Source organism: Antedon bifida, chromosome 2 (genome assembly GCF_963402885.1).
Source record: "Antedon bifida chromosome 2, ecAntBifi1.1, whole genome shotgun sequence".
Classification (NCBI taxonomy): domain Eukaryota; kingdom Metazoa; phylum Echinodermata; class Crinoidea; order Comatulida; family Antedonidae; genus Antedon; species Antedon bifida.
In genome coordinates, this window is record NC_136227.1 from 6870005 (window position 1) to 6886395 (window position 16391).

At 31.9% G+C, this 16391-nt stretch overlaps 2 protein-coding genes across 3 annotated transcripts; both read left to right on the forward strand.

Annotated features, from left to right (window-relative positions):
• Positions 1 to 76: 76 nt before the first annotated feature.
• LOC144836059 (selenocysteine lyase-like) lies at positions 77 to 5705 on the forward strand. 2 transcript variants are annotated; one of them, XR_013611144.1, is made up of 13 exons: positions 77 to 138; positions 489 to 598; positions 805 to 905; positions 1099 to 1261; positions 1664 to 1791; positions 2127 to 2288; positions 2628 to 2734; positions 3242 to 3278; positions 3442 to 3525; positions 3943 to 4042; positions 4601 to 4676; positions 4980 to 5157; positions 5522 to 5705. XR_013611144.1 is itself a non-coding variant. In XM_078691237.1 (13 exons), exons 1-13 carry the CDS (start codon positions 122 to 124, stop codon positions 5530 to 5532), a joined length of 1239 nt encoding a protein of 412 aa, XP_078547363.1. In that variant the 5' UTR covers positions 81 to 121; the 3' UTR covers positions 5533 to 5703. The 2 variants fall into 2 exon arrangements, 1 of the variants encoding a protein (XP_078547363.1); XM_078691237.1 differs by having other exon boundaries at positions 81 to 138; positions 5015 to 5157; positions 5522 to 5703.
• A 1291-nt stretch (positions 5706 to 6996) lies between these two features.
• On the forward strand, positions 6997 to 15996 carry LOC144836061 (uncharacterized). The gene is made up of 5 exons (XM_078691239.1): positions 6997 to 7059; positions 8607 to 9124; positions 9900 to 9977; positions 10184 to 10234; positions 13721 to 15996. The coding sequence occupies exons 2-5, from the start codon at positions 8614 to 8616 to the stop codon at positions 14257 to 14259; spliced, it is 1179 nt and encodes a 392-aa protein (XP_078547365.1). The 5' UTR covers positions 6997 to 7059; positions 8607 to 8613; the 3' UTR covers positions 14260 to 15996.
• Positions 15997 to 16391: the final 395 nt, after the last annotated feature.

The window sequence follows — 16391 nt, forward strand, 5'->3', positions numbered from 1 at the left end:
TTATCTAATAGAAACAATTAAAAGTATAGATACTGCAGTCGTGTAAATATCCAATAATAATTATAAACATTGCGTTTTTTTTTGCTAGGTTAAGCACTCTCTGAGGTGATTTTTTGGAACCATGTCCAATTTACGACGGTAGGCTTACGTTATTTCACATATATTTTCTGGAAATTGTAAATAGTATAGCCAAGGCGGGGCCTGGTACTAAAATAAGGCCAATAAATAACGTATTCTGGAGGATATGGATATTAATATTATTATTCATGCTAATTTTTGGTTTACTGGGTATGGAACGTCAATGTATGGCGCGCCAAAGGTGTCACAATTTATCTTTTCTTAATTTACTGTTTCAGGGCGTTCCAGGATGTAATGGAAATCTGAGATGAACAAACAAACTTTTTTTTTTCACCTTTCAAAAGTGGAGCTGAAGATCAGAAAGAACTCGCTCGACCCTCTAATCTAAATCTGTCTATACTTTTTTTCAGAGTGTATCTTGACTGCAATGCAACAACTTTTCTTGAGGCAGATGTCTTGCAAGAAATCCACAGTGCCTTGGAAACAGCCTGGGGAAACCCAAGTAGTTCATATAAAGCAGGTTGGTTGTGAATGTACATATTTCTCAAATAATTTATAGGCCTAACTTGGTGCAAATTTGATTGATTAAATGTTGACACAACTGACCCTTCCCAAAAATTGTTTTTTTTTTTTTGTAGAAATTGCAGCATGCATTAGTGCAATTTCTATTTAAAAAAAAAAATTGTATTGTCCTTTATCTTAAATATGTATTTTTTTTTGGACTAGGGAAAGATGCAAAAAAAATTATAAACGCTGCAAGATCACATGTTGCAGAAATGGTTGGCGGTCAGAGTGATGACATCATTTTCACATCAGGAGGAACAGAAGTATGAAACATTTGAAAATATGTTTAGGCCCAGCCTACAAACGAAAAACAAGAAGAGTTACTAAAATTGCAAACCATAGCCCATTGTACCAAATCGAGAACTAAAAATACCTATACTCATATCCAGAAATAATTGAGAAGGGTGAAAATTGTAATTATACACCATTTTTACTCATATCAACCCTTTTTTTCAGGCGAATAACATGGTTTTCCATTCAGTACTGAAATACTTTAAAGACGTTTTCCCTTCAGTTGATAATGGAACAGTCCAATCAAGACCGCATATCATCACCTCGAATATGGAACATGATTCTGTGAAGCTACCACTTGAGCATTTCGTCAAAGAAGGCATAATTGGTAGGAAGTTGTGTCATGAATAATTAATGCATATCATAATTTATACATACTGTATTTTTGCATATCATAATTATTTATTCACAGCATAATAATTTATGCATATCATAATAATTTATGCAAATCACAATCATTTATGCAAATCACAATCATTTATGCATACAACAATTTATGGAAATCACAATAATTTATGCATAATTATAAATAATAATTTATGCATATCATAATAATTTATGCATATAATAATTCATGCACATAATAATTCATGCATAATAATTTATGCATATCACAATAATTTATACATATGATAATTTGTGCAGCATAATAATTCATGCAAATTAAAATTTTTAATTTATTATGATAATGAAAAGTTATGTCTTAATGTTTCTTTTTTGTTCATTCCAGATGTGACATATATTCCAGCATCCAAACTCACAGGCATGGTAAATGTCGATGATGTCATAGCAGCTATTCGCCCAACAACTTGTTTAATCACAATAATGATGGCTAACAACGAAACTGGAATAATACAAGTACCTATCCAATTCCTTGTATAGTATAATGTTTCTTAATTACTTAAGACTGGCATTTATCTTTTTGCTTCAGTCAAAATAGTTAAGTGCTTAAATAAAAAAATGAGGCTATAATATTTATCAAACCATTTATTTTTATTCAAAAATTGATTTCCTCATCTAAGATTAAAAAAAAAATTGCTTAAGGTTATTTGAAAATCATTTACTTGAAAACAAAGTTTTATATGATTTTTTATGATGTAATCCGAATGAGGTGTTTATGGGTTCTAATTGATCACTTATTGACAGCTTATTTAAGATAGTCAAATATTAATTTGTTCCAAATATTTGTTAAGCCAATTTCAGAAATCAGCAAGCGTGTGAAATCCGTAAAAAGAAATGTGAAAGCTGAAGTTAAACAGATACTACTGCATACTGACGCAGCTCAGGCTATTGGAAAAATCCCAGTTGACGTGCAAGAACTCGAGGTTGACTATCTTACTATTGTAGGCCATAAAGTAAGTAAATTAACATGTTAGAGATATTAATTAATAAGAATAATGTATAACATCTTGGTTACTTTAAAGCCTCGTCGCTGAAAGGTTCATGATCTTCTCCATCTGGGCTGCCTTGGAAATTCATCTCACAAGTTTTCTCCATTCGTTTCTTTTCTGTGCAATTGCTTGGTTACAAAAGAAAGTAAGTGTTTTGAGTATAAAAAACCCAAATTAATGCATCATTAATTTTTATTACAATTAAAAGCTGCTTTTTTCTTTTGAATTGTCCAAATAAATCTAAACAAACAAATGGCATTTTGCACCATGTTGTCATAATAATCATTTTCTTTATTCTAATAGTTTTATGGGCCAAGAATTGGGGCTTTATATGTACGAGGTCCTGGTAAAGACACTCCGTTGCATCCGATGCTTTTTGGTGGTGGGCAAGAGAGAAACTTCAGACCAGGGTAAGTATATCATTGCCAGTGGAAACTGAGAATTAGTATCTGTTTCAAGAAATATTACTTGCAAATTGTTTACCCCACTATTATTAGTAATACCATAAAACCTTGAAAAGAAGCCCATGGGCTTCTTCTTCTTTTAGTACTCTTGGGTGCGCTTCATTTCGAGATAAGCTTGTTTTCAAGATTACTTTTTCAGATCGAAAAGCCCTTACTTCATACAGACATATGTGTGTAACGATTCAAAAATATTTATTGGTGTAAGGGTACAGAGAAGTGTAAAATTAAAAGTAATTAAAATTCAAGGTGATCAATCAATCAATCAACCAAAATCAATTTATTCCATAAAACTAAGGATATGTACAAATATGTCATCAACAAGTTCTGGAAAAGGGAATTCAAAATAAGTACAGTACAGCTTTTAAGCCGAGACCCTTAAAAAATAATATGGTAATAAGACTAGTTTTATATCAATAACAATAACAAAAAAGTTATTTGCTTTTACTTTTATAGAACTGAAAATACAGGGATGATTGCAGGACTGGGCAAGGTAAATTAAAACTAAATACATTCAATAATAATTTTAACCCGCAAAATCCACATCTTCCGCGCATTGTCGTAGGGGAGTCCTTATTTTCAACACTGAATTCCAATGCTAAAATATTTTATTGTACAATATCTAAAAAAATCTAAAAATGTTTTACTCTTTGCAGGCTGCAGAACTTGTTGTTAAACACCTACTATCATACCAAACTCATATGAGAGAAATTAGAGATTATTTAGAATCAAGGCTACAGGTAAGTGATACATTTATTGTTAAAAATTAAATAATATCCTTAATCCTTCTTAACTTAATAACAAAAGAAAACAAACAATAGAAACATTTCATATTTTCATAATATTATCTTAATATAATTGTAGCAGTCATGGCTAATCCACAAATCTTCCAATTTGTGTTTAAATATCTGAAAAGTGTGTCTTGTGGGACTTGAACATGTGTCCTCTAGCATGCAGGATGTGTATCAAACCCGGCCAGTAGACCACAGAGCATATAATTTGTACAGATTATATGACAGAAGATCCCGGTGTGTTTATGACACTATTTCTATATTATTTCTTTCTTATTAGTCAATTGTATTAGTTAAAACATGTCACTAAAGATAAATAAAGTAAAGAGTTCAAGTATGCTAATTAATGTGTTTGTTTTTCAAAAGGATGTGTTTGACGATCGAATACATTTTAATGGGCGATTTACTGGAAGTCACAGAATACCAAATACATGTAATGTGTCAATAAAAGGACCTAAGTTAAAAGGTACAATGAACTGAGCCTGTCGTCTGCCCGACAACCTTTCAACAAGCTTACAGTTTATATGTTGAATTAAAAGCCCCCTTAACTCCCTTAACTTAAAACGTATGGCCTAAGCACCTTTACTTCTGCTGCCTCTCGCTTATGGAATGACCTACTCGCCTCTTTTAGGTGATGTTCTTCTACTATCGCCTTTAAATCTGCCTTGAAAACTCATCTTTTTCTTTTAAATTGAGCTCTCTCATACACTGTGCCTTTGATCACTTACTGCTGGAATTGGCGCATTACAAATTCGTATTATTATTATTAGTATTAACTCATTCTTTAGTTTAGTAAAGGCCTTCCAACCGGCCTAATTTTGAGGCCCTTTAACTTGCCTATAGTTGAATTAACATCCTTTCAATTGGCCTAAATTTGAATTATTACAATTCATACAGCCTAATGTTTCATAAAAAAACCTTAAAGTAAAAGCCTAAAATAAGTTAATTTTGAACAAAACCTGCAGTCTACATGTTATTTTAAATTTATTTAGGCCTAAAATAATAATTTTTTTTATCCATCTAGGCTACAAGATTTTAGAATGTGTAAAACACTTGGAAGCTAGTGTTGGTGCAGCCTGCCACTCAGAAAACCGTTGCCAGTAAGCTAAACTAACCTCTACATAAACTATATGGCAAACAAATAAAGAGAATCAGAATTTGCAACCCAAAACCCTTACAAAACGTTCACGTGGCTATATTCAAAATCACGGTGCAATTTTCAAATCCAGAAAAAAATATTCTGATCTTGGGCTACTAGTATCTGTACTGTATAAAAAAAATCACAAAATAAAATAAATTGTTCCACCAATGGTACTTGTTCCCCCTAAAAATAAAGTCAACCAAGCACTTTCGTTCAAAATAACTTTTCTTTGTATTCCTTTTTTCATTTTGTTGTATCTCAGATTCTTCTCAAACCACCATTATTTCTGTGTTATAGACCATCACACATTCTGTTATCTATTAGCATACCATGGGACATAGCGTCAAATGCATTGAGACTCAGTACTGGTCGTCATACATCTAAAGAAGATATTGATATTGTTATTGAAGATCTAAAACAAGCTGTTTCTCTACTAGAAGGTATTATTGTTAGTTATTGATATATATATATTGAAAATATTTAGACTATATAAATAAATAACAAAATATAAATAAAATATTTAGACATAAACACATGGTAAAAACAACTGATCATAAAATCAATTCTTTCTATAAACTATAAGACAGAAAGAAAGTTTCATTTTTATAATTGTTAATTACTGGGTTTGAACCTTTGATTTTACTATTGATGATTTGAGTTTCTTATTTGCCCTTTTGTATTTGTTTTTTGAATCACTAACTTTAAGAGCGATATAGTCCAATAATGTATTTGAACTATTGTAATAAAACAGCAAAATTCACTCCATATTTTTATAACAGTGTTACTCTTTTTTTTTCTTCGCAGAATCAACTTAATACAGCCAGACTAAAATGAAACAAAGATAAGAACTTTTGATAAAATAAATAAATGAACTTTGGTTTTAATACATTATTTATAATGTGTCTCATTGTCTTGATGTAAGAGTAGGATATGTCTGGAATGAATTGGAGTAGGCCTACAATTCAACCGAGTGTATTGGATACATAAAAGTAGTCGAAAATTAGTTGTTACTATTTGTTATTCAATTCAATTCAATTCACTTTTATTTCAGAACAAATTCCATCATAACAAATAAAAAAATCTATACCACATGTCGCACATAATAATGCCGTCGGAAAACCGTCGGTTTTCAACTAGGAGTGAAAAAAAACCAAAAACATTATTATGGCTATACTGATACAAATTAACATACGTACAAGTATACATGAAATTATGTATACAGAAGTTCAATCCATTTTCTATGCAACTTTGAATCTTTTAGAATTCGAGAAAAAACATTATTAAAACAGTATTACAGCTTTTTTCAATTTTTGTTTTGAAACAAAAAATTGATTTCCGAATGTACTCATAGAAGGAGGGAACATGGTTATCAACAAACATTGCACTAGCACTACAGCTCCTTGAGCGTTTTAAAATCTTTCTAAATGCGTTATTATAACAGACCTGTAATGACTTCATAGTTTTTACATTAAAATCGCACCATAAGGCCGCACAATACATACTAATACAGTATGACTTAAACAAAGTAATCTTAACATCCGTTGAGCATTTACTAAATTTTCTACAAAGAGAGTTACCTCTAATACATAATGATCGATATTGCCTTTTAATATCCAGTTCGTCCCTAGTATCATTACTAATAACACAACCAAGGTAGGTAGTGGATTGAACGTAATTTAGTTCTTTACCACATAGAACAGTAACATAATTACCATTCAGTTTTCTTTTCCTAGGGCAAAAGCACATGCAAATTGATTTTTTTGAATTATATAATACATCAAAGTAATTAGCAAAATCCCCACATATGTTGACCATCTTTTGGAGGGCATCTAAAGAGGGCGCAAGTAACACCATGTCGTCTGCATAACTTAAGTTGTTGAACTTTGTATTATTGAGCTCACAACCAAAATTACAATCACTAAGCATACTGTTTAAATTGTCAATGTAAACATTATATAACAGAGGAGACATAACACCACCCTGTTATATTTTTGTTTATGTTAATACCATGTTTATTGTTTATTTTTGGTAAAGACGAAAGAAAATTTAATTTTACAACCATGCCACCAAACGTTCACCTGTTTCAGATCCTTTAATTCAAACAAAATGTCGATGTTGCCAAATGATTGGAAATTAAAAAAAGAATAGATGGAAATACCAGAACTATATTTAGGATGACGTTATTGCTCATAAAGTATGCATCATTTATTGTATTGTTGTATAATGAATTTACTGACGATTTTGACGCTACTGAGTAGAATAAACCTTGAATACGCCATCTTGACAAAAGGTATACTGTATGTTACTAGGTATACTAGTCTGGGTTTAAATCGACGCCTATCGTGAGTATGCCTGAATTATGTACTTTTACTTATATAATATATTAAACCTACTTTAGGCTTTATAAGTATTGTGACATCTGTGTGAAAATTAATGAAATAGTACAAAAAAATACGAAACAAATTTCATGTAACTAAGTTGAAATCAAATTAACAATCATCTATTTTTATTATACCTCCATGAATCAACAACAAAATCTAAAGCATTGCGGTCAGGTAAATCCTAAGGAACGAAAGTAGCAGTGTTTCGTGACGGTAGACGAAGACCGAACGTTAAATCAACTAACAATTCCAATATAATATAATAATAAAAGACACGGTTTTTGACTTATGTATTATACGCAGGCGCAGATTAATTTGTATAAATTATCGTCTTTTTCGTCTCCGTCCCGAAGCGGAAGCACAATTAACGGCTTTTATTTATCTCAGCAAACTTTCCCAGGTAGCAAGCCCATATGGGACGACCCATGTCTCACGTATCTGGGCATAACCATATGGGCTTTTTACATGTTATTTCTATGGGACCCATGTGGGGAAAACCATGGGCCAGCCCACATTAAACCCATATGAATACCATCTGGGCAATTTCATGGGTTTGCCCACATAAAACCTACATGGGACCCATACTCTAAATATCTGGGCAGGTACAATGGAGTCGCCCATATTAAACCTCCATGGGGCCCATTATGCCAAATATCTGGGGAGCATCATATAGGCTTGCCCACTTATAAAGTACATGGGCCCATACGAAAAAAATATGGGCAGATACAAATAGGCTTGGCCACATCAAATCTCCATGAGACACCTATATGCCAAATATCTGGGCGGATACATATGGGCCTGTCTACTTAAAACCTACATGGGGCCCATATGCCAAATATCTTGGCGGATACATATGGGCCTGTCTACTTAAAACCTACATGAGGCCCATATGCTAAATTTCTGGGCAGGTACATATGGGGTTGCCCATATTAAATCTTTATGAAGCCCATATGCCAAATATCTGGGCAGATACATTATGGGGTTTTCTACATCAAGCCTCTATGGGGCCCATATACCAAATATATGGGCAGGTACATATGGGCCCCTCACACTAAACTTCCATGGGATCCATATGCCAAATAACAGGGCATATTCATATGTGCATGTCTATTTATAACCTACATGGGACCCATATATGCTAAAAATATTGCCACATACATGATCTTGCCCACATCAAAACAACTCCATGGGGCCCATATGCAAATATCTGGGCAGATACATAAAAGTTTGTCCTCATTCATGGGCCCCATATACCAAATGTCTATGCATATATGGCATTTGGCAAGATCTGGGCAAGATTATGTGGGCTTCCTATATCAAACCCATATGTAAAATATTTCAGTGTTCCGCTGTCTAGTCCACGTCAAACATATACACGAGTCGGGCTCATTTTCAAAAGGATATTTTTATGATTTTTAAAAAATGAATTACTTTGAATTGAAAACTCATACAGCAATTTAGCCAAATTTTTTTTTGTTAAAAGTCTAAAAGTATTATTTTATTTACAGAATAAAAATGGATATCAATTTCCAAACGTTTCTAAAGGAACTTAGCAAAGTCTATAATGGTGAAACGGTCAAACTGCTGAGAATGCTTCTATTTGGTATTCTACCTATTGGAGAGCTAGATGGTGAGGAAGGAAAATCAGCTTTTGACTTATTTAATAAACTTACTAGTCATGGATATATTTCTGAAAATAATGTGACTCTGCTACTGGACATTGCTGAAGTAACTAACCAGGCATCAGCGATAGATCGTATAAACAAGTACAAGAATACTATTCAAAGCACTGACGCTTCAGGTGCTACACTAACAGCGTATCGCAAAGCACTATTTCAAGCGCTCACTAACGTCGGAAAAGACGACTTAAATGCTGTGATTAGTTTCTACCAACTGAGTAAATTTAGATTTGACAACATATGGGATGTTGTGTATCACATTGAGAAAGAAGGAATCTTGGACTCACAAGAAAACTATGAAACATTTGCAAAACATCTAAATAATGTGGCACAAAGTTGTTTAAAAGGTATGTTTACCACATAGGCCTGCTATATCCATTGTTAGTCTGACTACAGAGCAGGAACTTGAAATACATCTTAGCACTAGCCGCTATACTCCCTAAAATGATAGTTTTGCTCAGGGTAGAAATAAAATGAACAAATAAAATATTGATGTTTTTAAACAATACTTTTACTATTTGATGCTGCACCTCAGTATTCTATCATTAGCCTACCCCTTTTATTCCACATCTCTGAACTCCCGAGAGTTGTGGATTGATTGGGAATCAGAGATGAAAATACGACAAGTTATTACCTTGTGTTTAATGATGATATGACACTTACATTAAGTCTATTTCGAGAGTCAAATAGATTCTATATTTTATCGATCTTGACTAAATATTTTTGAGGAAAAAATTGTTAGGTATAATAGTAATATGCCTACATAACATCAATTTATTAAACATGTTTTCTCTGTCCTTAAATAATAATATGGTACTTATAAGGTGCCCTTCCCGAAAGATCAGAGCGCCGTACATGCATCAAATACATAACATGTTCAATCTTCAAATTACAAGAATTAAAGCTTACAATAAAAATAATTAGGTTAAAATGTTGAAGTATACACAATCCTTAAATAAAACTAAAATAATTTCCAGAAAAAATACTTATTATTATTAATGAAATTACGGAAACTAATGAGTCTTAAAAAGACGTCTAAAAATTTCTGATTCACGTATGCAAGCAGGAAGACCATTTCATAACTTTATGTATTCAAATTGTTATGTTTATATAAAATTACAGAAACACCTTATCAAACACCGTCACCAATACCGACTTCATCACTGGTACAAACATTATCCGAAGACTTTGCGCCATATGGTATGTGAAATATTGTAATGTTTCTAGAATTTTTAGCAGTGAGAATCTTAAGATGATTTCACATGGTCAATATTTTTTTTCACAATTGCCTAATTAATGTGCCGTTCTATGCGATGGATCAGTATAAGCAATAGCTGTATTATGTGTTGTTACACTGAATTTTATTTTAGTATTTTTTCTGTAAAACTTACTAAATTCATTTTTAGCTCTTACAGTAGATGCACTAAAGCAGCTCAATGGTTTCTCAAAATGGGAAAGTAAGTTTTTTTTCTAGCCATGTCAATATCTGTCGGGGAAGATTGCCGTTGGGAGGGGGATGCTAGTGGGTTTTTAGGGTATATATTTTTTTCAATAGTTTTTAAAACCGTAGACCGTGCCTGAGTGTTCTATGTCAATTAAGTAATTGCTTCATTCGGATTTTATAAAATAAAAAAAACGGATGGAGGGAGCGAGATTTAGATGGATGGAAACGGGAAGAAACCTTTTTAGAAAGTATGAGAGACCATCGTAGAAAAAATCAAGGTATGTAGGCTAATATTTTATTTTCTAGCAATAGTCAAGCAGTGGAATGGATGTTGCTTCTGGGAGTGAGGCTATGTAACTTTGTCAATAGTTTGTTTTACAACAACGTAATTGAATGTTGCTGAATGATCAGAGTCATTTGTTAAGCAATGGCTGTATTTATTTTTTTATAAAAGTCTATAATAGGGTTTTCATTAAGGTTTAAAGAGATTGGGGTTTGTTCTAAAATTTACCAAACAAAACTCTTTTTTATAAATTATTTTTCACCCTTTTTAGATGAAGTATACTGGACTAATTTGTCACAGTATGTATCAAATCAAGTGTTCTTGTTCTGTTCCCAACCACATCTGTAATTAACCATTTTTCTTCTGTACCAATGTGCCGTTTAATTAATTTACCGTTTTTAGATTTTTTAATTCTATTTTATCTCTATGATAATTAACTTAATAACTGCCAAAATAAGCAATCTTCAATTCACCAGTCTGACATAATATACTTTACATTAATAAAAAGTTCTATGTATACAACCGTGTTGTGCTAACGTACTCCAAATACAGCTTGTGGCTGCTGCTATAATCGCTATTGTATATTCATAGGAATAGTAGCAATGAATTTGTCTGTTTCAATTTTAATTTATTTACCTTTTTTTAGATTCTCTAATTCGGTTTTTCCAGTATGATGATAACTTAAAAACTGCCATATTATGCATATCACTGGCAAAATATAATTTACATACATATGAAATGTATCCTCTTTAAATTCCTCAAGTTGTAAAAAATAAAGCGTTCCATACAATCGTGTTTGGCTTTAAATACACCTTGCGGCTGCTGATACTTGGTATGTTGTAGGAATAGTAACAATGAGAATTGTGAATAGTTTTTTTATAACAACCTAATCGAATGTTTTGAGTCATGATAAGTTTTGGCTTAATTTGGTATTATAGAAAGTCTACATTGGGGCGAGATTGTCATTATTTTTAATGTAAAACTTACTGAACATTTTTGTAAAATTATTGTTCTCCTTTTTAGAAATAATAGAAGAAGCTAAAGGTATGTAGGCTATTGTTTTATTTTCTAGCAATAGTCAAGCAGTGGAATGGATGTTGCTTCTGGGAGTGAGGCTATATAACTTTGTCAATAGTTTTTTTTTTACAACAACATAATTGAATGTTACTGAATGATCAAAGTCATTTGTTAAGCAATGGCTGTATTTATTTTTTTTTTTTATAAAAAGTTTATTATAGGGTTTTCATTAAGGTGTAAAAAGAGTGGGGTTTGTTCTAAAATTTACCAAACAAAACTCATTGTTATAAAATATTTTTAACCCTTCTTAGATGAAGTATCAAAATTACATGGAAGTATACTAGACTAAATTTGTCACAGTAAAATCAGTCAATATCAATGAAGTTAGAAGTTGCCACTGGGAGGGCACATGTCGATGTTGTTTAGAGTATTATAAACTATTATATTGTTATCTAGTTATACTGTTATATAGTTTCTTTGAAAGTGGCTGAATACTTTTGGTTCATTTGAATTATAAGAAAATCTGTTTGACGTATAAACATTTAAACCTTCTTTGCAGAGAACCAAAAAAATAAAGATTGGTTACATATCTGAGTGGCTAGGATGGTTGGGTAGTCATTTCAATGACAGAAAACAATTGTTTATAAAAATATATATTATATACGATTAGTAGCAATGTGATTTAATATATTTCTTTAATAACAAACCTAACCAAATGTTCCCGATGTTATCAGTCATGTAAAGTAATGGCCTCATTTGATTTCTACAATTCAATTGGGGTTACTGAGAATGTGAAATAATGTATCAAATCAAGTGTTCTTGTTCTGTTCCCAACCACATCTGTAATTAACCATTTTTCTTCTGTACCAATGTGCCGATTAATTAATTTACCGTTTTTATATTTTTTAATTCGATTTTTTCCCTATGATAATAAATTAATAACTGTCAAAATATGCAATCTTCAATTCACCAGTCTGACATAAAATACTTTACATTAATAAAAAGTTTCATACAACCGTGTTGTGCTGAATCTTACACCTCGCGACTGCTGCTATAATCGGTATTGTATATTCCTAGGAATACTGTAGTAGCAATGAGAATTGAGAACTGAATTTGTCTGTTTCGATTTTAAATTATTTACGTTTTTTTATAGATTTTCTAATTCGATTTTTTCTGTATGATAATAACCTAAAAACTGCCATATTATGCTTATCACCGGTCCAATATAAAATACATCGGTATGTGAGCTATTTTCATATACATAGAAGCAATAAGAATTGATTTTTATAACAACCCGATCGAATTTTTGAGTCATAATAAGTAATGGCTTCATTTGGTTTTATATAAAGTCTACATTAGGGTGAGATGGTGGTTGTTTTTATTGTAAAACGTACTGAACATACTCAGGTTTGTAAAATTATTTTTCCTCTTTTTACAATTATTCGAAAAAAACCGTAGATCACATGAAGGTATGTAGGCTATGCTTTATTTTTCTAGGACTAATCAATATCTTTAGGATACACACAACTTTGTCAATAGTTTTTTTTAAACCAAATTAAATGTTCCTGAATAATTTGTATTGAGTCACTTGTTAAACAATGGCTGTGGTTTTTTTAAAGTCTAAACTACTGGGGTTTTAATTATGGAGTCAAAAGAGGAGTTTTGTCTGTAAAACATACAAAATAAAACTCATTTTTATAGAATATTTGTTAGCCCAAAAGAATTTAGAATTTGATGTAATGTATCAACAACATAAAGTGTCTTTGTTCCTGCTGTATTTAAAACTGATTTTGTTTTTACAATCACACTTACAAATAAACATTTTCATTCTGTAACAATGTGCAGATTAATTAGATATGAATTTATTTACTATTTTCAAATTTTCTAATTCGATTTTCCTCTATGATGATAACTTATTAACTAGCAAATTATGCAATCTTAAATTAATCAGTCCAATATAAAATACGTGTTAAATATCCCCTCTTTAAATTTACTAAGCTAAACATAAAGGATTTCATACAACCGTTTTCTAGGATACAATATACTCCAAATACCCGCCCGAAATGACCAATCATTGATTCTTCGCCCTTAATAACTGGTACCACACAACACATTATGAACCTTCCAATTAGCAACTTAAATGATAGACGGATACTGTTTATAGATACATAATATTGAATAAAAATGTTCTTTTTGCAGAGTTTTTTTTGAAATTTTTGAGTCCTTTGTCGAATTGGTTTGATGAAAGAAATTATACTGATCAGTTGAGGGTGTTGTACAAAGACAAAATACCATCTGTCAGCGCTCTACGAGAAGCTAAAAGCACAATGGATCTGTTCAAACAACTGGAAAACGAGGGCCATCTTTCTGCTACCAACACAAAAATTCTTGTCGACACGATTAATGTCACTGGTACTAAAGGTGTTTTGGGGGTCAGCAAACACTTGCAAGACATATATGATAAAGCAGACCATCGTGTAACATCTTTCTCGTCGTATCGTCAATTGCTGATGCAGTTCGGTAATTCACTTTCTGAAAGTGATGTAACAAAGCTCTCTGCTCTACTAAATGGAAGTAGAAATGAGTGGACTGTGATATTAGATCTTGAAGAAAGTGGTATCCTAAATGAAGATGAGTTGCAACAATTTATCAAACATCTGAAGGAGAACGGGATACTTGGTGGTGCCAAAACGTTGGAACGGAAACGGAGGAAGACAAACCACCCAACGAAATGCTGAAATGAATGAGATACCAGGTCGAAATGCTCTATGGCTTATATGACTGTCATGCTTGGTTTCTACTAAGTCACAACGCAAGAATGTATGTGCATGAATGTAATTCAACCAATCACAGGCGGAAGGTTATTCGAATTGTCGCGTGTCATTGCCCAACTGGCTTGCGTTGCCGCATTGCGTCCTAGAAACCAAGCTTTATTGAAAAAACGCATTTTAGTCAGTGACAGACATCATAGTGTCTCATTTTTACCATAATTTGTCTCGTACTTTAAGTTCAACAAACCAATCTCTATCTTTCCACGTCTGTAAATAACTTTAACAAATAATTCATGATCTATTGATTCTAATTTATTTTGTCTGTCGAAGAATTATTCTTGTTTTAACTCTCATTTCAAAACTTTTAAATAAATATATTAAAATTACATATTTAATTGTAGTTTTACTTATTAATTAATTATCATTTATGTTAGTATTTTCATATGTATATTATTTGATAGAAATAAAACGATCAGTGGCAGAATACTAAATAAGACTGAATATGTTTTAATAATCATTTACCCGTTATCTATATTTTAGTTATACTGTAGAGGTGTATTCAAAACGTTGATGATTAAGTAAGTTCTCTTTTTCTTGCTGAAAAATAATTGTATTTAACATTGTTACTTATCACAAGCAAATATGGTTATTCTTATTATAATTAATAAAATTATTATCAGTACATTTGTCATGCTTTGATAATGGTTAATATAATACAATCAGTACAGCAGTATTTTGATCATAATACATTGATAATAATGTTTGTTTGTAAATTACAACAGTTGTTTTATCGTTTGGTTTGTATTTGACTAGTAGGCCTATAAATAGAAGTGTATTATTATCATAGAATTTTAGTTATGGATGATAGTTTCTTGTTTGAACAAGCTATAATATAAAATGGAGTACTTATATTACTCGAACGTTTTGATATCCATCTTTATCAACTGACTGCTTGTTTTGACAAGCAGCCTGGTCGTGACGTGTCATCACAACAAATAGATGACGTAACATTTAGTTTAAGATATTGACTACAATAGTCTGTATACAATGACATAATTTCAGAATTGATTGAGAAAAACATTTAATTAGTAAATTAGTCTAAAGTTGTATAATATTATTATAACAAAATAGATTTTAAAAGACATGGGGTTTAATTTATTTTTGTTTGTAACCATGACCTTGTAAATACATATCACCTCCACCACACAATCCGGCTGAATAGAGACCCACAATACCCGCAGCGTAGATTGACATATTTATGAAAATTTGTACTAAATTGTACAATATGCCTACTATACAATATGATTTGGAATTTGATTAAAGATGATAAAACATTTGTTTGTGTAAGTTTTATAACGTTACCATTTAACTATTTTAGTTTTTACGGTAATTAATTATGACTTTGTAAATACATATCACCTCCACCACACAATCCGGCTGAATAGAGACCCACAATACCCGCAGCGTAGATTGACATATTTATGAAAATTTGTACTAAATTGTACAATATGCCTACTATACAATATGATTTGGAATTTGATTAAAGATGATAAAACATTTGTTTGTGTAAGTTTTATAACGTTACCATTTAACTATTTTAGTTTTTACGGTAATTAATTATTATTAATTATAATTAATAATTTTATAACGTTACCATTTTAATATTTTATTAGTTTCACTGCTATTTAACAAATAAAATACTATAAAAGGTTGTTTAAAATGTGTTGTTTGATTTTTCTTTCTGTGATATAATTATATTATAGGGTTCTAGGACACCTACCCCCTAGACAGTTACCCCCCGGATGTTTACCACCCGGACAACTACCCGCTTAGGACAACTACCCCCCGGACAACTACTCCCCGGACAACCACCCCCTTAGGACAACTACCCCCTTAGGACAACTACCCCCTTAGGACAACTACCCCCTTAGGACAACTACCCCCTTAGGACAACTACCCCCTTAAGACAACTACCCCCTTAGGACAACTACCCCCTTAGGATAACTACCCCCGGTCAACTACACTGTTGCAGAGTCAGGTTGTTCCTAGGGGGTAATTGTCCGGGGGGTAGTTGTCCTAAGGGGGTTGTTGTCCTAAGG